The 22,415-nt window shown below is 34.3% G+C and overlaps 3 protein-coding genes across 5 annotated transcripts in view; 1 reads left to right on the top strand and 2 right to left on the bottom strand.

Annotated features, from left to right (window-relative positions):
* Positions 1-22,415, bottom strand: part of S6KL (ribosomal protein S6 kinase like) — a 40,261-nt gene that overhangs the window by 14,517 nt on the left and 3,329 nt on the right. For all 3 annotated transcript variants that reach the window (XR_014177745.1, XM_081976263.1, XM_081976278.1), the window contains 2 exons: positions 20,034-20,192; positions 15,653-15,741 (listed from right to left, as the gene is read on the bottom strand). Coding sequence is in view for 2 of the 3 variants with exons in the window: in XM_081976263.1 (XP_081832389.1) it covers positions 15,653-15,741; positions 20,034-20,192 (248 nt within the window). In the remaining variant the exon portion in view is untranslated. The remainder of the gene's footprint in view (positions 1-15,652; positions 15,742-20,033; positions 20,193-22,415) is intronic.
* Positions 1,091-12,382, top strand: LOC145726944 (uncharacterized). The gene is made up of 2 exons (XM_081976287.1): positions 1,091-1,253; positions 10,841-12,382. Exon 2 carries the CDS (start codon positions 10,841-10,843, stop codon positions 11,867-11,869), a length of 1,029 nt encoding a protein of 342 aa, XP_081832413.1. The 5' UTR covers positions 1,091-1,253; the 3' UTR covers positions 11,870-12,382.
* Atg101 (autophagy-related protein 101) lies at positions 15,805-20,024 on the bottom strand. Its single transcript, XM_081976338.1, has one exon. It carries the CDS (start codon positions 19,795-19,797, stop codon positions 19,135-19,137), a length of 663 nt encoding a protein of 220 aa, XP_081832464.1. The 5' UTR covers positions 19,798-20,024; the 3' UTR covers positions 15,805-19,134.

Raw genomic sequence — 22,415 nt, 5'->3', positions numbered from 1 at the left:
TTTAACTTCAAAGTAAGGAAAAATGATTATGGAAATAGAAGATGAAGCTATCAAGGACTATTTTAGAGGACTAATTATACAGCCCTTTTAATAGCAAAAAGGAATATTTGATTCACTGAGACGTTTGGCAACACCTTTTTGACTTTTTTTAGGTTGTCTGTCTTTGTCTCACGCATTCAAATATCAATGCCTCTCTGTTCACTGTTGTGACTAACTGGTTGGTTTTTCTTCTATATGCCTATTTAAGTAAACTAATAAGAATCAGTAGTTTGGTAGCGTGACGAAAACATAAAATTATCATCTCCTAACTTAGCTGCATTGTTCTTGAATGGCACCTTGTAATTATAAGACTTGCATAAAAACTTACAGTAATAATGTTTATTATGAACAATGGCATCAAGGAAGACCGGAGTCATATTGCCTCGCTCGTAAATCACACGATCTGAAGGAGGATAGTGACGTGAAAATTTTCAAGTTCTTCCTGCTCGTATTGTCATGATGAAGACTATTTCCAACAAGTTTCAAAAAACACTTAATTTCGAGTAAAATCTGCGTTTGGGGCCACTGTCAAGGTTATGAATTAGCACACTTAATAAGTCAACTAACTTATTAAATATACAATAAACATTGTGTATCTTTACGTGTAAGTGCAGCTTAATTGGCTTTAAGTAGTGCTAATACGTCAATGTGCAGCTTTTAGAGGTTTTATGGTGAATCATCTGGAAATTTTCCGAGTAAAGTACGTCACACAAGCCCTCTGATTGTTCATTTTACTTTGTTGAACTAATGATGTCCAATAGGACAAATTTAAAGCTTATTTCAATTAAGCTTCTATAAGACTATATTATATTCTGAATCTTCTGATCAACATTTCTATAAATATGAAACTTGCTTTGGGTTCTTTTACAAATATTTTGGTGTGCATTATAAACTTGCTAAAGCCAAATTCACATCTCCGGACGCGAGTTCGGCTCGAAGAAGAAGATAAAGCAGAATCTTCGAACTTGACCTGGCCGATGATGATGCACCAGGTGTCCGGGGGGGAGAGAAGGGGTTTCCCCGCTTATAAATAAATCGGTAGTCCAGCTCGCGCACGCCATAACATTTATAGTGTCCAGTGCAGTGTAACTGAGCAGCACCGGGTTCTACTAAGCCGAAGTTCTTAATCTACACAGTGGTCACTTTTTTTTTGGGTTCCTAACGTCGCGTAGCTACTTGCGCTACCGTTCCAGTCTTTTGCTTATATTGCCAAGGTAGGTTGATTGTTTGGTTTGTTTTTTTTTTGTTCAATTTCAGTTTAGTACAAAATTTACTTTTCTAGTTAGTAAAACTTAATTTTTGAGTCAAATATATTTTCAGATTATATTAAGTTAAAATCAAAATCAGCCTAAGCAAGTACCATTGAATATATTCTAGAATGTTTTCAAAATTCAATCCTAATTTTTTTTTGTAATTGTTGTTGATTTGTTGAATTGAACTTACTGGTTAGAGGAAGGCTTGTAACAAAGTGTATATTTTTAAAATTATTACAAAAAAGCACTTTTAACATCATTTTTTGGATCAGATACATTTACCATACAATCTAGAAATTTCCAGTATTTCGAATATTTCAATGGTATTTTAGTCCAAGTGAATGATTTGGAAGTTGGTGTGATTTATAATATTGCATTTTGACTGAAAATTGTCACATTTCTTATGGTAAACCCCCATGTGCACAATTTGCGTAAAACACAACCCTGTTGGTAATTTCTGATTGGTCAAAACAAAAGCAGCAAGCTGAAAACTGCTTTTTTTGACCAATCACAGACTATACTAGTTCTGTGATTTTTGCAAATGCTGCACATGTGAATTTGGCATCTGGCACCAGGTTTAGTTGAAGAAAACTAATGGAATTTTCAATTTAACTGTTCTTATAGAGCAGAGGGCACAAAACAGTCAATTTACCACCATTTGAGCTATCGTATTTGAAACCGAGTTTGGCTTTGAATGTGACAAAATTAGTGAGAAAAGTCACAATATGAACTACGTTTTACTTAAGCTTGGTTTAAGTACGACGGTGCAACAACCCCTTAATTGAGTTTAATTTGATTGATACGTCCCAAGAGACTTTTTTCTGGCTTCTGCTCTCTTAAACCGGAAAAGGGCAAGTTTTAGCTCTAAATATGTGGATAGTATGTCTTACAACTTACTGTGCTTCAGTGCCAAAACAAAATGGCAGCAGTGTAATGTCAATGCGGCGGCCATTTTGGTACTAAGATTACTAGCCAAAAAATATTCAGGATTTTCTTTAAGTTATAAAGTGGAAAAATCACCGTATCCTCAATAGTTTCAAAAAAGTAAATTAAAATGGACAATTTTCAACTAGAAATTTTGCTTTTATAATATAATAATTATTTTTAGATCTTTATCAGGGCTTTTACAGTCAGTACAACTCACTTTTTTATTATTTTTGTAAAAGTGAAACTGCATTAATAAGTCAGAAATGATGGAGCCAAGACCATAGTGGATCTGCAGAGTTCTACAAAAAATGTTCTTCTTAATTTTTTTAAAAATTTTCTGACCAACTCAGCTAACCGAAAAACCATCCTAAAATAGGAATATTCACACATAAGTCACCGTTTCTTTGATTAACGCGTTATTGCTAAAATGTTTAGTTGGTTTTTATTGTTAAAACGTTGTTCGTGGTTTCCTACAGATAAAAAACCCGCAAATTGCTGGATAAGAGGTGAATCATGGGCTTTTTTAATAGAATAATGGGGCCCGGTAAAGGTGTGGGCCGTCATTAAACCGTGTATTTACCTGCAACTGTCACAAAAACCATTTGAATCGTTTAAACTTCTATACAGAGTGTCTTATGTTCCGAAAAAAAAAAAACATCAAACAATACCGAAAACAAGTATGGCCGGTTGCATAATTCCGCTTAATTGAATCCCGTTAGGCGGCAACCAAACATGCACCTCTTAATGGAGAATGGTACATGATGCAAGAGATCTCGCTTATAACAATCTGGCGGTTGTAACGGCATTAATTATTCAAATGTTATGCAATCGGGCCGGGCCCCGGTGCACTTGACATTTGTTGTTGGGTTCCGAGAGTCGAAGAAAGAAAGGTCACCCGCTATCGTTGCGTACCTTGGTTCTATACAGGGTGATTCGATTTTTGTTTAAGTTAACTGAACTTTTGCTTAAATGACTTTATTTTATGGCATTTGTCGCCAACGTTAACCAGAAGTTTAACAGTAAGACAGATTACAGTTAAACTGAACCTATGCAACAGACCCTTAAAAGTTCAACTCAATCTAGCGCTTCAGCTAATTATCATCTTTTTGTGTGAATAGAACGTTTTGCAGTTATATTCAAAATTTGATCAGTTGTCAAATATGTCAACAAAATGTTAATCAGATACACAGAAAAATACCATTGAAAACCATATTTTCGACAATAGATGAAGAAAAACTTGTTAAATAACATGTAGTCATAGGAAACCATTCATGTTTTGTGACAAAGCAACCATGTGAGTGACTAACTGTCAGATGACATCATATCCACCATATACCAGAGTAACACATCATGTCATTTTTGTATTCATCAAGTTTTGTCTCATTTGTGTCGAGATAGCATTCTACTTGTTTTCTTTGTTTAATTTTATGAATAAACCCACCTATTTATTCACTTGCGATGTTGCCACTATTCGAATTATCAAAAAAATATGTTTGCTGAATTGGGCAATTGTTTTTTTTTTAATTTGCAGTTTAATGGGATTTTTTTATTATTTTGGACAAGTATCTATGTAACAAAACACAGATTGTCGGTTTTTTTAATTTTGAGGTTATTGGATGTCATTGTGCAAAATTGCAGCAGTTCTAGAGAAGAAGTACGTTCTCTGGTGGTAAATTTTGGAAATAGTTATTTTTAAAATTTTTATTTTGTTTCTGAATGTATGTACACGATGTACACGAAAAAAGACAGCTTTTTTTAAATAACACAGTTGCCACGTTGTGAGTCTTGTGGTGCATTAAATGTTTAGTTCGATTAAGTAATGGTAATATTAGTAGTTCAACATTACTTCAATCTTATATTACAGTATAATAATTATTTAATACTGCACTTGGCAACATCGTATTATTCCACCAAATTATAGAAAAACTATGTGGTAAAACTGAGACCGGCCATAGGACAACCATGTAACTGACAGAGAAACAATAACAATTACATGCGCGAGAACAAGACAGAAAACCTAAAAAAAGTTCGAGTAGGCGGAAATTTTGCTGCGACGTTGTCAAACGTCTCTCTGAATTCGTCGACTAGATTAGCAAACTTAATTTTATGACTAGAACATTCCTACTCATTTACATTTATTTTGATAGTGTATTTGCGAACTAATCCAGTGATGGAATTCAGCTTCTGGCAACATTGCCCCCAAGTTTTCGCCTACTAAAGATTTTTTGAGGTTTTCTGTCTCTGACTCGCACATGCGATTATTTATGTTTCTCTGTCTGTTACACATTCCTGTATAAAGGCTACTGGATACAAAGAAATTATTTGCCCTCTCCAAAAGTTTGGGATAAAAAGTTCATTATTTTGAAAGAGGCTTTCAATGACAATTTACTTACATTATACAGGGTTGTCCAGTTTTAAATGTCAATAATTTACCAATCGATAGCCCATCAAAAAACAAGTTGACATGCATTATGTCATTTTCCTGAAGAACGCTTCCTAAGGAAGACACAGACCACCAAAGTTCAGTTTAAAAAAATCGTGTTCAAGACTAATATTTGTATGCCAAAATAGTGTAATTTTATCAATAAAGAGTCTGAAACTTAACTTTTACTATAAAAAATAGTTTAAAATTCGATTTTTCAGTCTTAAAGCACAGTGAAGCGTCTAGAAGTCAATTTAATACTGACAAAGCGTGAAATGACATGTTTAAGCCTATGGAAAATTTAAAAATCGTTTTTTAAGTCTGCTATGTCAAAAACTTGGTGAAGATAACCCTAAAACTCGATTTTCCAAGCTGAAAGCAGTCTTAAAGCCCCAAAAATAGTCTAGAGTTCTAAGAAAATGAAAAGCAAAGTAAAAAAGTTAATCTTCAATTCAATTTTCATGAATCTAATGTCAATATCCTGTATTTAAGACTATTTTCAAGACTAAAATGTTGAAATGTATTTTCAAATTATGAAAACTTACTTCAAATGCAAATTTTAAGCTTTTGATGTCACTTTTCATTGGTTGAGAGTCACTTTTTGGTGTCCAAGTCAATTTTCAAGGTTGAATTTGTAGTCAAAAATTCTAGATAAAGTAGTTTTTCATGGCTACAATTCAATTTTCAGTACTAAAGTTTTTCAACTTATCTGAAAACTATAACGACTGACTACAAAGACAGTTTTTAAGCCTCTCAAGTCAATTTTCACAGTTTCCAAGTCAATTGTCAAGGCTAAAGTCTTTCAATTTGTCTGAAAACTGTGAAAACTGATTACAAAGACAATTTTTAAGCCTCTCAAGTCAATTTTCACCGTTTCAAAGTAAATTTACTCGTTAATAAGTCAATTTTCAAAACTAAAGTCTTTCAATATTTCTGGAAACTATGAAAACTGGCTACAAAGACATTTTTTAAGTCAATTTTCACCGTTTTTAAGACAAAGTTGGGTTGGGTTGGTTTTGGGTATTTGAACGTAATAACTCAATTATCTCGTAAACAAAGTTTCAAATCAGAATTTTATAAGAGATACTTATTTTGTCAAATTGAACAAGTAAAGTAAAAAAAAACTGAAATTTTTGAAAAAATCCAGTGATGTAGAGAAAAAAATATTAAAACCATCTTTCTGTATTTACACCACTGGACAGTTTCGACAAACGTTATTAACATCACATAATGAGTATTAATTTCATATGTATTTATTCTAAATTTGATTAAAATTGCTCCAGCTGTCTGACAGTTATGACAAGAAATCGATTTTTTTTAACTGAACTTTTATAGACTGTATTTTCCTTTGAGAACCATTTTTCAGGAAAATGACATATTTTAACTTATTTTTTGATGGGCTATCGAATGGTGAATTATTGACATTTAAAACTGGACCACCCTGTATACAAGGTGAAGCAAAAACGTATTTTTTGACATAAACTTAAGTTTAGATACATATTCAGTTGGCAAACAAGATAACAAATTTTTGTTTGTCTGAATCTAGCAAAAGAATCTATTATACGATGTGTCCCATAAACAAACCAACAGCTAGAGGACAACAACTAAATTTTTTACAAAATTGCGATATATACGGGGTGAAGCATTTTTAAGCTGAAAACGTGACAATTAAGTTGTCCTGGTGATGTACAGTTGGCACAGTATAACTGATATTTTCAAAACGAAGAAATAAACTGTAAAAATTAGTTGTACAAAAAAAATGTAATTTTCACATCTCATTAGAATTGCAGGCAAATGTGCCTAATAAAATGACCATAAAACCTCCCAGAGAATTGGTCATTTATGGCACATCCTGTATATGATAAGTGATAGAATACTTCCAACTGTCAAGATTTCTCACAATGAAACTATATTATGAATAGTTTTAATTCACAATGATCTAGCAGTTTTGACCACTACTATACAGTTATAGGAAAATTTAAGAATTTTAATAATTTGTTTTCATGAAAGTAACAATATTGCTGAAAAACATAAATCCGTGGGCTGTGAATAATCTTCCCAGACTGAGAGACTTCATTATAAGCATTTTGGTTTGAAGTGAGAGGCAAATTTGTACAACCCTAACTAGGACTGTTTGTCTTCTTTACGCAACGAAAGCACTTCGTTAAGCGTATATTAGTGCTCGTTAGGCTCGTCGTGCAGATGTCTCGTTTAAACGTTCCCAAGTGATAAAGTAAACGAGCCCTGATGATTGTGGATTGTTAGTCAAGTAGAGTTTCCGGCGTTTTTTTGATTGCGACGCAATAATCAAAGCTTCCCAACCCTGTATTACAGACGGACGTGAAGCAAAAAAACAATTCACCACTGAGAAGAAGAATTAAAATGGCTTGTATTAATCCTGATGCTGGGAGCGTTTTATAGTCTCGAAGACGTGGAATCCGCGAAGAAGAAACGAGTTGGCCGGCGAAAAAAACTTGAATAGATTATGCCGCACGTCTCGAGTAGGGTTCACAGACTCACGCACGGGATGATGAACCCTATTTAACCGGTCGGGCAAAAAAAAGAAGATCAATAAAGAAGATCCGGCGGACGGAAAAAAAGAAGAAATACACAAAGCGAGATGTGGTGGAGCGGAACGTTCGCCGTGGATTTTCGCATTGACTCGACAAAAACTCGATTTCAGGTTACCTCACCGGTCTGTATTATTATTATCATTATTATACAACTTTCGCTAGCGACAGTGCAAAAAAAGGGCAAAATAACTGAACTTGAAATAAAAATGCGCTCTTATGTCACTCATACCTGATTTCCATTGTCTGCGCGCACAAAAAAAAATCAAACTGGTATTATCGGCTCGAAACATTTCAGTACCGCTATATCTCCATGGTCGTACTCCGGTAAACGTGTAACGTAATCTTGGCTTTTTTTTCTTCTTTAGCTTGTTAAAGCTTTCTCGCTTATGAAACGCGACTACTGACCATTTACACATTCAGGCAATTTAACATTTCGTCAACGTTTTGTTACTTTAGACCTCTATCATTTTGAAACCATATCAAACATGATTGTGTTAAAGTCAATAATTTTAACTATGTTTACATTTCAAATTGTTTTACAGGTATGTTGCCTAATGACTAATAAATGAAACAAATAGTTATTTCTAATTTAAAAGCATTTTAGGAATATATTTGATATATCACTGGTTTGTAAGTAGTAAAAAGAATCTCTCTACATTTGTAAATAAACAACCAACTTCAGTGGTTAATGCTGGTTACCTACCGTTTTATGCAACCCGGCATACAGTTATTTGAAGAGTGTCTTGCCTTTTACTAGTATTCATATGTCAATTGTCAAATGGGGAGGTTTTTAAATCTTTAAATATCATTTGTTAGCAGCTTGAGTCAATGTGACAACTAATTTAACTATTTTTTAACATCAACTGTTTTATCCTGATAACATTTGAACTTCGACAGTTGTAACAACTTTTTTTACAGTTCAAACTACCTTTTTATGGTCACGTGACTGTTTTTAACTAGTGTTACTTTGCCTTTACAGTGTTACAAGTTTAGAAATTGCATTTTTCATGTCACGTGACGAGTATTTTACAATTTTAGTTTTTACCACTGTCTAAATTACATTTAGCAAATTTTTACAGTTCGAAACTAATTTTTAATGATCACGTGACTGTTTTTAACTAGTGTCACTTTGCCTTTACAGTGTTACAGTCTCAGAAATTGCATTTTTCATGTCACGTGACGAGTACTTTACAAATTTAGTTTTTACCACTGTCCAAATTCCATTTAGCAAATTTTTACACTTCAAACTACTTTTTTATGTTCACGTGACTGTTTTTAACTAGTGTCACTTTGCCTTTACAGTGTTACAATCTCAGAAATTGCATTTTTCCTGTCACGTGACGAGTATTTTACAATTTTAGTTTTTACCACTGTCTAAATTACATTTAACAAATTTTTACAGTTCGAAACTAATTTTTAATGGTCACGTGACTGTTTTTAACTAGTGTTACTTTGCCTTTACAGTGTTACAAGTTTAGAAATTGCATTTTTCATGTCACGTGACGAATATTTTTCAATTTTAGATTTTTCCACTGTCTCAATTCCATTTAGCAAATTTTTACAGTTCCAACTACCTTTTTATGGACACGTGACTGTTTTTAATTAGTGTTACTTTGCCTTTACAGTGTTACAATCTCAGAAATTGCATTTTTCATGTCACGTGATGAGTACTTTACAAATTTAGTTTCTACCACTGTCCAAATTCCATTTAACAAATTTTTACATTTCAAACTACTTTTTTATGTTCACGTGACTGTTTTTAACTAGTGTCACTTTGCCTTTACAGTGTTACAATCTCAGAAATTGCATTTTTCCTGTCACGTGACGAGTATTTTACAATTTTAGATTTTTACCACTGTCTCATTCCATTTAGCAAATGTTTACAGTTCAAACTACCTTTTTATGGTCACGTGACTGTTTTTAACTAGTGTCACTTTGCGTTTACAGTGTTACAATCTCAGAAATTGCATTTTTTATGTCACGTGACGAGTATTTACAATTTTAGTTTTTACCACTGTTTCAATTCCATTTAGCAAATTTTTACAGTTCAAACTACCTTTTGAACTTTGACATTTTTTTCGGTCACGTGATTGTTTTATTTAATTTGAATTTTGACAGTTAAATTTTGCCTTTCAGCAACATTTTTAAATTGAAAACTGCACTACTTGAGGTCACGTGACCGCTTTAATTATTTTAAAACTCAATTATTTCAATTTGAACTTTCACAGCTTCAATTTGACGTCCCAGACAATTTTCAAGTTCAAAACTGTATTTATTAGGGCAGGTAACAGTTTTGACTATTTTTTAAACTTTTGACAGTTTTAAATTTAATTTTTTGACTGTTTTACTAAATTTAAACTTTGACACCCTATTCTGCAACATTTTCACGTTTAAAATTGTATTTATCAGGATCACGTGACTGTTTTAATTATTTTAAAACTCATTTTCTATATCAATTTGAATTTGTGAAATTTGACATCTGAGATAATTTTAAAGGTCAAAAGTGCATTATTTACGTTAAGTGACGATTTTTGACGTTTAAAAACGTAATTAAAACTTTAACGGAGTACAGGCTTAAAAAAACGTTTGAAGATGGCTTTTTGAGAGGAAATTCGAAACGTTGGGTTTAAAATTTGATTACGCACAGAGTCAATGAAATTTATTTCAAAATGCTTCTTCAAATAAAAAATTAGAAAGAAGTAAAAACCATTTCGATAAATTTCGTTATTTTTTACCCTGTATCTCTTAGGGTTTAGGATATACTAATGGTATATGCTTGTAAACCCTGTATAAGTGTTTGTGGTACGTGGTTTTTCAATTCTTCTTCAAGATAACACACCCTGTATATCAAAAACAGAAAAACAAAGCTTCTAAAAAAAAATTTGCCTTAATTATAAAGTGTTGGATCAATCTGATGCATTTTTCCTATTAAAACCTGGGACACCCAGTAGGAAGTATGACAATTTTTAACTTTCAAATTTTATCTAATTTTTCTGTTTTAGCTCTTAGTATCACTTGACATTCTGTCAAATGACATCACAGAAAATGTCTATCTTGCTATACATCTGTCAATTGTCAAATTTCCTTCCTAAGGTGGTAACCCAGTTATAGAAAAGAGTGGCAAAACCTAATTTTAAATACAATAATTAAAAACTCCTTTTTGGGGTTTGTGTAGTATTGGAATGTAGAATGTGTTATCTAATAAAGTCTACTAAAATTAGCGCTTTATTCAACTTTTTTCGAGAATAATAACAAAAACTACAGAATATTCTATTCCTAACACGTACTTTAAGAAACAAAATAATAAAATAGAACAATTAACCAACAGAAAAAGAAAACCAAAAAGTGATCAATGTTAAGTCAAACTAGCTCTGTTAAAAAATACGTCAAATTTGTTATCTGTGTATGTAAAAAAGACACTTTTAACTACTGCAATTACTGAGAAGCATATAAATCTAAAATTGAAGCATCTCATACAACCTCATGGTACAGAACTGTGTTCATTTCAGTCATATGATCAGGATTTAGATAAGATTGCATTAAATTGTAATATCTGACTGGTGATTTATACCATTTCAAAGAATGTCATAAATACAGTTTCTTTAATAGAGTATTATCTATTTCAGATGAAGCTGTTAGTTGGTCTCCTGTTGGTCGCAACCGCCCTAGCTTATCCACTAGGCGAAACCGACGAGAAACCCCAAGAACCCCTCGTAATCTCCGACTCCTACGCGTCAGTATCGAAAGCAGAGGACAGCAAACAAGACTTAGAGAAATCCCTGAGCCGCGATTCCGCCTCAGACAGTTTGAGCAGCTCGGAAGATTCGTCGGAGGAGTCGACTCAGTTACCGCAACGTGATGCTCAGCCCCTACTTGACTCCGCTCAGGAATCGAAACCTGCCGAAGAAGTGAAACCAGCTCAAGATGAACCCGCTTTGACCACCGCTCTGCCTGAAGAAGTGAAAAAGGAAGAGGAACCCCGCAAGATTGATGAAGAAGCGTTGCCTACGTTGAAGAAAGTTGAAACCGAGGTGACACCCCAAGTCAAAACTCTGCCTGCTGAGGGAGCTGAAGCTGCCAAACCAGCTAAAGCTGAAAAAGAACCTCTAGCCTTGCCAGTTTTAGCCGAAGAAAAGTCTGCGGCAGCTTCAGAAATCAAAGAAGATATTGTGGCCCTACCCAGCGAACAGAAAGTTGAACTACCAGCAACCGTTGAAGAGAAAATCCCTGAATTAAAAAGCAGCCTAGAAGAAGAGAAAAAACCTGAACTTGCTGAACCTTTACAAGAGAAGAAAGCCAAGTCTGACGACGCCAAACTCGAAGAAATCTCCTCACCTCTACCCCAGGAAGAATCCTCCACTCAGCCAATCACCGAACAAGCTCAATCAATCTCAGAAGAGCCACGACCAATCGCCGACGAGATCCAAAAGGAAGAACCTCAACGCGTTGCCGACCAAATTGCCACCGATGCTAAACCGATCGAATCCGAAAGGCCGTTGGAAAAACAACCAGAAGGAAAATCCGCCGAACCGGAAGCTAAACCAGTCAGTCAACCAATCGCCGATGCCGTCCAGCCCAGCAACGACCAATCACAACCCGAAGCCGCAAAAGCGGAGGAAAAACCTGCAGCAGAAAGCTCTGTCATTAGTTCCTGAATCATCCACCCTCCCCTCCAAACTAGTGTGAAGAAATTGACTGACTGATTTCACTAATGTTGAGGTTCGCTTGTCCCCTTGTTCTTTTCTATACTTAATTATTTTTTTATTGAACGCACCCGTTTGTTAAATACGAACAGTTGGACCAACCGAACCTCGTTCAAAAAATTAAAACTCTCCAGGGTAAAAAGTAAAGCAGTTCAGTGTGCTCAACCTCTTAATAATATGTTTTTCCTTTTTTTTTAATTAATTTTGCATGAACTTAGGGGGTATTTTAATTGTGGTTAGTTTGTAAAGTTTCGAGGAGCCTCTCGTGTATGTTTTTTGTTTTCTATTTTTATTATTATGATTTGTACTGTGTATTCAGAGATCTGTGAATAACCGTCGCCAAAACAGCGTTTAAGTAGGGTTAGTGGTCCTCATGGCGCCAATACGGTGTCAACATTTTATCCGTCTATAAGTGTAACGATTTTTTTGTGTATTTAAAACTTTATTAATAAAGTCTTATACATATTTTTGTGGTTTTCTTTGTAGTTCACTGAATCATTCACCATAGTGGCTTAAAATTTGAAAATAGTTAACTTCTATTCCTTAAAACAATAAGCTGTTACAATAACATCAATACATTGTTAAAATATCATATTTATGAAGTCCAGTACCAGCATAGCATAAATGTATTAATTCAGTAATTCATCAGCTTTCTCAAAACAAAAATTTCATTTTGTTTAAAAATGTCATTTTGTACTTGGCTGCAAGTGTCATGATGATGTGGCATGTTAAAACATGAATTGAGAAACTAAAGAATATGATCAAACCGATTATGAATCGATAGCAAAATCAATGAAAACTAGAAAAGTCAGAGTAAATAAGAAATGTCTCTGTCCACCTAAAAGTATTAATCTAAAGAGAGATGGAATACTGGGTAGTTCACTACGGCCTCACACTCTATGAGCAGAGCGAATGTGACGTCACGATGACGTAAATTTGGCAAAACCATAGTTTAACCAACTGTCAAATTACGTCATTGTGACGCCACATTCGTTCTGCTCGCTCTATGAAGCTTGAAAACGAATCCGATCTACGTGACAGTTTTCAGTTCTGAGACAATTTTGGTGTAAAGACAAATGACGTATTTTGGTCAAAGTTTTAAGCTGAGTAACACAAATAATCTCTTTCTTTTTCAGAATAAATTAAAATGAAATAGACACTGTAATCAGTCTAGTAACGTAATAGTCACGTGATAGTGACATTTCCTGACTTTTAGCCAATAACTGCACATATCTTTGAAACAAAACAATAGAAAATCCGCCGGAGCTTTGAAAGTTTTGACTATTTTTTGAATTTCAACAGTTTGACAGAGTTGAGCCCTGTCAGGTGTCAAATGTCAATAAGCGGTTCAATTAATATGGTCATGTTTGATTCCAAAGCTAGTATGTCTTTAAATATTAGTGTCCTCTGCAACTTATTCTGACATATTAAATGTACGTAGATCATTAGTGTCATATGTCAAATAGTCTGTAACGACAACATTTTTAATGCGGCGAGTGCATATTCATAATTCTTCACATCACTATACAGGGTGGTCCAAATTGATTGTAGGATAATTCAAGAGTGGAAAGTACATAAAAAATAAACTCCAAAGTATCATATAAACTCTAGTCGAAAAGTGCCCTCTAGCGGAGCTAACGAACTGTAAAGGTAAGGCACCAAGACGACTTTTTAAATTTTAATAATCTTAACGGCTACTACAAAAAAAATCTAAATTGTCACTTCAAAATGATGACAAATTGGCCAAATTTTATTTGAGTTTTTATTGATTAGGAATTAAAATAAAAAAGGCTGTTTTTTGAGGCCCATATTTTAGGATTTGTTAGCTCTGCTAGGGGGCGCTTTTCGGCCATAATTTATATGACACTTTTAAGTTTATTTTTTATGTACTTTCCACTTTTTAAGTATCCTACAATCAATTTGGACCACCCTGTAGTATGTATAGTTGATATTAGAAATATTTTTTGACATTTTACTGAAATACTCGTTCAACACCGATAAATTGATTTAAATGTCCATTACATTAAATCAAAAAGTTTAAAACGGCAGTATATTATTTTTAATTCGATGTAAAATTTCATTTAATCCTTTATTATAATAATAAATCACGCAAAAGCAGATAACCAAAATTACCAAACTTCAGCGGTGAGTGTTGGACGGTGTTACTCTTGACCTTAAGGATAAATTATTATCTTACTTTGCTTGTCGGTAAATTGCCCTAAGGCCAAGTCATCGGCCCTAAAAACGAGATTCGGAAGTTCGTTGCTCTCTCGGCTTGCACAAATCCCAAATTATGTCTGGGATTTCGAAAAGTGACACAATTAATTATGCTAATATGCGGCGCATCAGAAAAAAAAATAAAAACGACGACCGCGAACCCAAAAATAACCAAAAAACGACGTAAAGCGAGTACTAGTTGATAATTCAGGAATTTTGTATTAATTACTAGTTAATCCTAGATAGCATTAATGGAAATATTTGAAGAAAATATTCTTGCTATACTATACGATTAACCGTTTTTCCACTGTCACACTGATGACGTTTTCGATTTGCCAGTATTGGCTGTAAAAGTATCTGTAACCTGCTCTATCAAATGTCAATGAAATAGTTATGGCAATACACTGGTTTTGCATCAAACATGCCAATCGAAATATCAATTTACAGTTGGCATCACTGCTAGAGAAAAAAAAATACTTTCAAATATCAAATCACTTTGACAGATTTAACAGAACAAAATATTGCCAAACCGAACAGGTCAGCCACCTTAAAGTTCTCGGTACTTTTTTTTGTGGTGCGGCGCCACTGGTCATTACCAGCAGGACGGACTAACCTTGCAGCATTCCACAGGGCGCTGACTCTTCTCTCCATCTCTCGTCTTAGATTGAGCCCATATCAGCCGGATGATGATGCTAAGGCTTATTTAATTATTTCTTAATGGTCCGACAAATTTGCTTAATAATGTTCGCGAAAACGGTAACCGTAAAATCCACTATTTATTTATAAATCATCAATAAGGTTTCAGAGGTTTTTTTTAGTTGAAAACGATTTACCCGCTAATCTAAGAAAACGATTAAAGTTAACGGACTGGAATTTTTACCGTTTTAAAATAAATGTAAATTTAAAAATGCACATAACTTGTTAATTTTTTTAAAAGGGGATTTCTTACGCATAAGTTTATTACTTGCGACTGTAAGTAAACTAGATTTAAATTTAACTAAGCATATGAATAGAATAGAAATGTCACTGAAAGATGTCCTACACCCGCCATTTTTGCCAACGTTCACCCTAATCCAGCCAGATGTCAATGTGTCTATTGTGATTGGTTATTAATCTTCTGGAGGACAAACAAACTTGTGGTCCATCAGGTTAAGTCTTACTCTTACACTAATTACGTCGAGGAATCTCTAGTTTTAGGATAAGTTTGTAACAAACTGTTGGTCTGTACAGTCACGTGACCAAGTTTCACTTTGATCATGGCTTAAAATCCGCTCGGCAGCACCAGCGCCTTCTGTGGTTTACACATTGAAACATCAGGTAACAAGTTACCTTCAATAAACCAAAGTTTTATGTTGCAAGGAGTAGATGGTGCTGATTTTAATCTGGTTTAATTTACTGATTGATTTGTTCAGTTTTGCAATACTGCAGGTTAAATTTGCCTAGCAAATACCGTCATTTGCTACTACAGTAAATATTTAAAATTATTACGTTAATGTGTAGGAAACTGGGCAAACTTACCTTGGCGGTAAGCATCAAACTGGCAACCACGCCCAAACTCCACCAATCCGCAGAATGGCCGTAAGGCTGGGCCCGTGAAATTTCCGGAGCTGAAACAAAAAACGACTTACCTGAAATCTGCCGTTATTACCGGAGGTGAAAAAAGCAACAAGTGTAAATAAATCCTATTTATTTCCTTGTTTTCTGTCATATTATATGTATACATTATAATATAAAAATCACATAACTATCGATAGTAGTAATAATTGAAATCGCTATACTTATACACAATTATGTACAATAAATATATTTACAAGAAACGTATTTACAATAACTTTTTTTTAATTATAATATGCGTTTAATCTATAGTGTGTTCTTTTATCTTCTAAACTTATTTCGTCTACGTAAGTAATAATAATTGTATCTTTACACCTAATTTGTCGTCAACAAATAATCAAAACTGAAATAATCACTAAACGTTTCAGATTACTTTGAACTTTAAGGTGGTACGTGTGTTTCGGATCGTTATTAACGCATTTCAAGTGACCTCGAGCCATCCGAACAGTGAATTTCTAAATATTATTTTATTAAAGTAAAGCTACGCGTGAACACATCGTAATAATCAGCATTGGGCAAGCTAAACAGTGGCCGGAAGTCACTTAAATTCTGATCCATCTTAAAAAAATAACCCCGACGCGCCGACTAAATTATACCAAAATAAATATGGCTTTATAAATTACTTATCACTAGAAAAAACCAAGACACATTGCACTCTAATATAATTGCGTAAATACTCATCATTCGTACATTATTCCTTAAAATGGTAAAATTAAGTCTTGGTGCGTGCAGTTTGACAACATATTGCCAAAAAAATATATTAGAAGACGCGTTCGTTGACAGACAGAAGCTAGAAGCATATTTCACACTGTATACCTTCAAGGATGGTGGCGCCCTTGGTGGTTCATTACTCTAATCAAGTCCACAAGTGCAGCAAATCTCAGCACAGGAGATTTACGTAAATAATGCACATGTGGACTGACCACTGAAACATACACACGTAACTGACAGACACATACAACACCAAACTACACTACAGACTCGAAACATAATTTACATTATTCCCGTTTAGGACAGATCGACAAAATAATACTTTCGAAACGCACTTGAACTAAAACACAAACGAAACTTTTATCAGAAAAAAAACAGTAAGTTTGAACCACTTATTTACCTGTGATTCAAACTCAGTTAGGGAGGTAACAAAAACTTCGAGAACACGCGTAGGAGAGAGACGGTACTAACTAGAAAGGTGGGCCAATTAAAAAGAAAGAAAACATAAATTTCGACTTAACCTAACTTAGTAATGCCCAGAAAAGGCGTAAAAATGCTGTGTAAGTCCACACCATGTTGTCAAAAAGATTAATCACTGGATTTTGTTATTTAATTAAAATGGTAATTTATGTCTAAACCTTTATTGACAGTAAAAGTGCACTTAATGTTGTTCCAAAACAGAAAACTCAAAAAACAAACAAGTCATTTGTTTCCTGTAGAGATCATCGGTTTTCCTATTTTGCTGAATAAATGATTCTATTGTTAAAATTTCGAATAAAAATTTCGAAAAAAGTTGTACATTTTCAACATCAAATACATTTTTTTCGAAAGTCCAAATTAATAAAAATAGGTCTGTTTGCAGAACGAATCTTCAACTAATAATCAGAGGAATATGTCCAGCTATTGGCCTTAAAATGTCAATGTCACGTGAGCTGAATGCCACCAATAAGTTGAAATTGCCTCTAGGAACAGACCTAATATAAACTGTTTACTATAAGCGGTTGCTAGAGGATTAAATAATAAGGCGGTCAACACAATGTCAAAAACAGGTGATTCAAACAAACACGCCATATAATAGTGCAAATTGAGGAAATAATTCTTGAAATACGTTGTTTTTAATTTAATTATTATTTTTGTCCTTGTTTAAGTTTCTAATTAATTGTTTCTAACGAAAAAATCGCCTGCTTTTTGTGCAGTTATTAATTGTGAAATGTTAAAATGTCGCTTGTTTGTCCTGCAGGAAATTTGGAACAATTGACAGTTTATTGGCCTGCCTAAGGTAAGTTCTTATAACCGCGTTTTGCGTCGGACGTCACTTATTGCCTATTAAGCCTGGTTTATAAAACAAAATTTAACTTTAGCATTAACTTTAGTATTAGCATTAAGAATAGAACTAGTGGTTTTAAATTGTGATGTTCATAAACAAAATTTAACTTTAACTATAAATTTAGCTGTAACTGCTGACCTTGGTTTTACATAAAATTCTAAATTTCGTTACAGCTAATACTAAAGTTAAATCTCCAATGTTTAAATTTCCTCTTAAGATTGAATTTTTGTTTTATTTATGAAATTTCTAAACAGAAATTCAAAGAATATCCTTTTGCTATTGATTTAGTGCAGTAATATGGCATTAGGCAGCAAAACATGAAAAAAATAACATTAAAGTTAGGTTTCTTTTCAGAAAACTGTATGGTTAAATTAGGGATTTTATAAACACCCTTCTTTTTTAGGGTTAATCCAAATTTATTACTAATGCTAAAGTTACAGCTAAAGTTAAAATTTCTTTTATAAACTAGGCTTAAGACTAGTGATTTTAAATCAAGACGTTCATAAATGAAATTTAACTTTAACCTTAAATTTAGCTGTATCTCCTGACCTTGGATTTACTTAAAATTCTAAATTCTCTTAAAATTAACGCTAAAGTTAAATCATCTTGCTACTGCGCAAGCGTCCCCAATGACACCATCAGCTGATTTGTGTTTTGAATTTGAATATTTGGTTATGGTTTTTCCTGGCAGCTAAAGGTTAGGGTTAAACGGTTAAACTGAAGCCTAGTAATATTTAGTTTTTCCAATTTCTATTTTTGTGTTTGTGTATTCCAAAATCACAACACTGGGTATGTGGGAATCCAGAATGTCACTTAATATATTTGAGAGTTGACCTAGGATGTTAAATGAGCGCAAATGACAACTTTGGCGTTTAGCAGTCATTGATTTAAGACTTGAAATATTTCTTTTATGAACGCCATATTTTTTTAGAGTTACAGCTAAATTTAAATTTACTACTAAATTTAAATTTTGTTTTATAAACCAGGCTCTAGTAGAAGCAAAATTCTAAAATGTCAGTCTGCAAGAAGCTGACAATTTTAAACTTCCTGCACCTGTTTTTATATTGTGTGGTAAAAATTAAGTTTGCTACTGACAACCAAAAATCTATTGACAACATGGTACTGGAACTTTACCAGAAAACATAAATTTACGAACGTAAATAAGCAAAAACTACACCAAAGGACTTACAAATTATTTGTTAGGAGTAAAGAGTGCCAAAAACAAGAAGGAAACCTACTTATACCGTGCTTGTTTTTGATTAAAAAAAAAACTGAAAATCAACACAACATTCGATAACCTAAACTAACGATTGTACATCACAACACCCTGTATAGCAAACGACGCGGTTTACAAGTTGAGACTTTCCTTGATGAATTTGCGTACGCTAGAGCCGACCGAGGTGCCGCTGGACGGGCCCGAAATCGAATAGTTCATTTTGAACAAATACGGCTGGACGTCCGGAAAGGACGTGTCAAACACGAGATCGACCTCGCTCTGGGACGGCATTTTGGGCACGTAATCGTGCCGATTCATCACTTCGGTCACGTGGAGAATCTTATCGGTCAGATGATCGCCGACCCTTTCCCGACATACCTGGCGCTCGCCTTCGTTCTCCAGACTGATGAGCTGCAGACGAACAGTCCACACCTCCCACGGTATACATTCGGACTGCAAGAACAAATAGCGGCTAGGTTTACGCTGGAAAAATTCTAACGAGATCTGACCCATGCCGCTCGATTCGTTGCTGCGCAATTGTTCCGAAAAATTGCTGATCTCTTGTTTGACCTGCTTGTTCAAACTGTTGGAAGAGCAACAGACGTACGTCAGATCGATGAAGTCACAATCGACGTCAGTGAATCCCACCGTACTAACTGAATAGCTGCCCTCGTTGGTGTATAAGAATTTACCGAAACAACGATGGAAAAGGACAGTGTGAAATATGCTAGCGACCGCTTCATCAGCCTGTCTACCCTCCACGGTCAGTTCGAACACTTGAGATCGGGCGTTCATGTTTTTACCTAAATTTTTACCCGCTCGCTTTTTTTTTAAGCAAAAAAAACAAGCCTTAGTATATCACACGATAATCACAGATAATCCTGAGTAGTAAAAAATTCTGCTGAAACAACAACTCCTTGTTTCCTACTTATTTTCTTTTGCGTTTTGGTTTGACTCTCACTAATTTTAGCCGGCTCTAACAGAACGTTCACGTGTACTATCTAAAGTAAGGAAAAGTTAGCAGACCATACCCATGTAGTGAGACGTTCCGCATATAGTTCGGGTGGTTTGGCCGGTCCGCAACCACTTGGACAGTCCGAAATCAATCAGCTTCGTGTTGGCGTCCGCGTCCAGTAAGACGTTTTCCGGTTTCAAATCTCTGTAGATCACGCCGGCGTTATGTAGAAAATCTGCAACACATTTTGATTGTTAAGTTGTTGATAAATTGTTTGTAAATCGATCAATTAATAATAATAAGGCAATTTCAAAGATCTACTCCGGTACAAGACACCACCAAAAGTTATTGTTGCATCATATGAGAACTCTTCAAATCCAGTAAGATGACAAAATCTTCATCTTAAATTTGAATTCCATGTTTTGCTAGTTTTATTCAACATAAACAGTGTTAGGGATGGCCCAAGGTAATTTTCTCAAAGAAAAATTTACGGAAAACAGTAAATTATCGGGAATTTTCCTTCACAAATATTCGCAGAATTGTATATATTCTTCAATAAATCCTCAGTCGTCGGTTATGAATAAATGGTTGCTATTACCATAATCAAAACATGAAATTTGAAGCACGGTCCCCAAATTTAATTTGCATAAATAAAATCAAAACAACACAGACGAAAGAAACTTGTCTATCAATACATCTAATCTAACAACGTAGCTAAATGAACTGCGCGTCTTCTCAACCGGGACAGTGATTTTTTTGGGTCATTTTTAGAACCTTGCCATTTCTAAACAAAACGACCGATTTTAGCTTAATTTAAGGGATTTTGGTTGATGGAAACTCTGACTTAAATGTACCGCCACTGTACTATACAGGGTGGAAAAGAAGCGCGTGCAAAAAAGTGAAATTTTCAAATAGTCCCCAATTGATCAATAATTTGTTTTAACTTAAGGAAGTGTTGTTTAGGTCAATATCTCGGGACATTTTTGGCCGTTTCCCATTTAGCATCCTGTGGCTGAATAAATAGCGATGTATCCAAAAAATGCGACATAGCAGTGCTCCCATAGATCCCATATTATGTGTTGCATAATTTTAAGTCAACTCTTTTAACCGAGAGAATCATACAGGGTGTTTAGAGACAGTTAAAGTGGAAGAACAATTTGTGCAAACAATTTCAAGTTTCACACTGTCGCTGGACACCCTGTAAGATCTTACCAAATATGGGGCTTGTCCTGAAAAGTACTCAGATTATGTAACAGATAATGTTGAACATACAACGGCATTTGAATGATAGATACAAACCTGCTAATGTGGCTTAATTCAAGATTGAAAAGTGTGTTATCCATTTTCCGAAAAAATCGATATTTCTTCGGACACATGACGTTAATTAAGAAACGCCCAAAAACGTCCCGAGGTAATACCCTAGACAACAAGTTCCTATGTAAGAAAAAAATTAAAACTATTTATTAGTAAAGTGGCTGTAATTTATTTTTTTTGCGCACGTTCTTGTCCTACTTTGATTGTCTTTAGCCACCCTGTATGGTCTTATTGGTCATGGGGTTGCTTCAAAAATTATCTAAAAGATAATATTGGATCTACACCCAACTAAAAGGACTGCTGCTGCCATAAGTTAAATCGAGCTTGAGCATTGTAATGTCGTCTTTTTGGATAAATCAATATTTCTTGAGACCGATATTGACCTAAATAACACTTCCTTATGTTAAAACAAAAAAAAAATGTGGTCAATTGGGGACTACTTGAAAATTTCACTTTTTTGCACGCACTTCTTTCACACCCTGTATAAAGCAGTTAGAGTGCATTAAAGCAAAAGTTTTTTACATCAGTAAAGAGCCAATAAACCAAGCTCAATGTCGGTCCAAACCGCATTAAAATCTGTTGAGACGTTTCAGAATGGCGTAGCTTTAAAAATGACCCAAAATATCACTGCCCCGGCTAACGTGGCGAGCAGTTTAGTTGATATTTTGATATACACAATATTGCTTAAAATTTCATGTATAGGTATTTATAAGTACATAGATTTAAATTTAACAGTTGTGACATTAACAGATACTGACAGCTGTCAAGAATCACACAGCTGTGACGTAGCAAAAAACTTTGAATTGCAAACTAGCAATTGTTTTTGTAAGAAAAAAAAAATCTTCTAATGCCTGCGTTGACTAAAACACTCTTTTTTCCTCAAAATTTAATTAGTTAACTGAATGGAAAGCCTATTAGGCGCCATTAAATTTCTGTTGTCCGGAATCAATTTGGATATTACCGTTTCGAGTCAGTTCGAAAAATTATTGGGAAGAAGACAGAGAGAAAATACTGAAAGTGTCAGTCTGGCTGAATCGGTTGTGACGTCTTTGACAACTGGTCCATAACCTTATTAGAAAGCCTGATTGATTCCTGAAGACATTTTGAGGAGCTTTTATTGATTTTTGTCCAGGACATTGGTTTT

Source organism: Ips typographus, linkage group LG1 (genome assembly GCF_016097725.1).
Source record: "Ips typographus isolate SLU linkage group LG1, UJ_Ityp_2.0, whole genome shotgun sequence".
NCBI classification, from domain to species: Eukaryota; Metazoa; Arthropoda; class Insecta; order Coleoptera; family Curculionidae; genus Ips; species Ips typographus.
The sequence above is the reverse complement of the archived record's forward strand: the minus strand, read 5'-3'. Positions and strand labels throughout refer to the sequence as shown.

Excerpts from the sequence above, each read along its gene's own strand:
- Atg101 (XM_081976338.1), bottom strand. The coding sequence starts at position 19,797 with ATGAACGCCCGATCTCAAGTGTTCGAACTGACCGTGGAGGGTAGACAG.
- LOC145726944 (XM_081976287.1), top strand. The coding sequence starts at position 10,841 with ATGAAGCTGTTAGTTGGTCTCCTGTTGGTCGCAACCGCCCTAGCTTAT.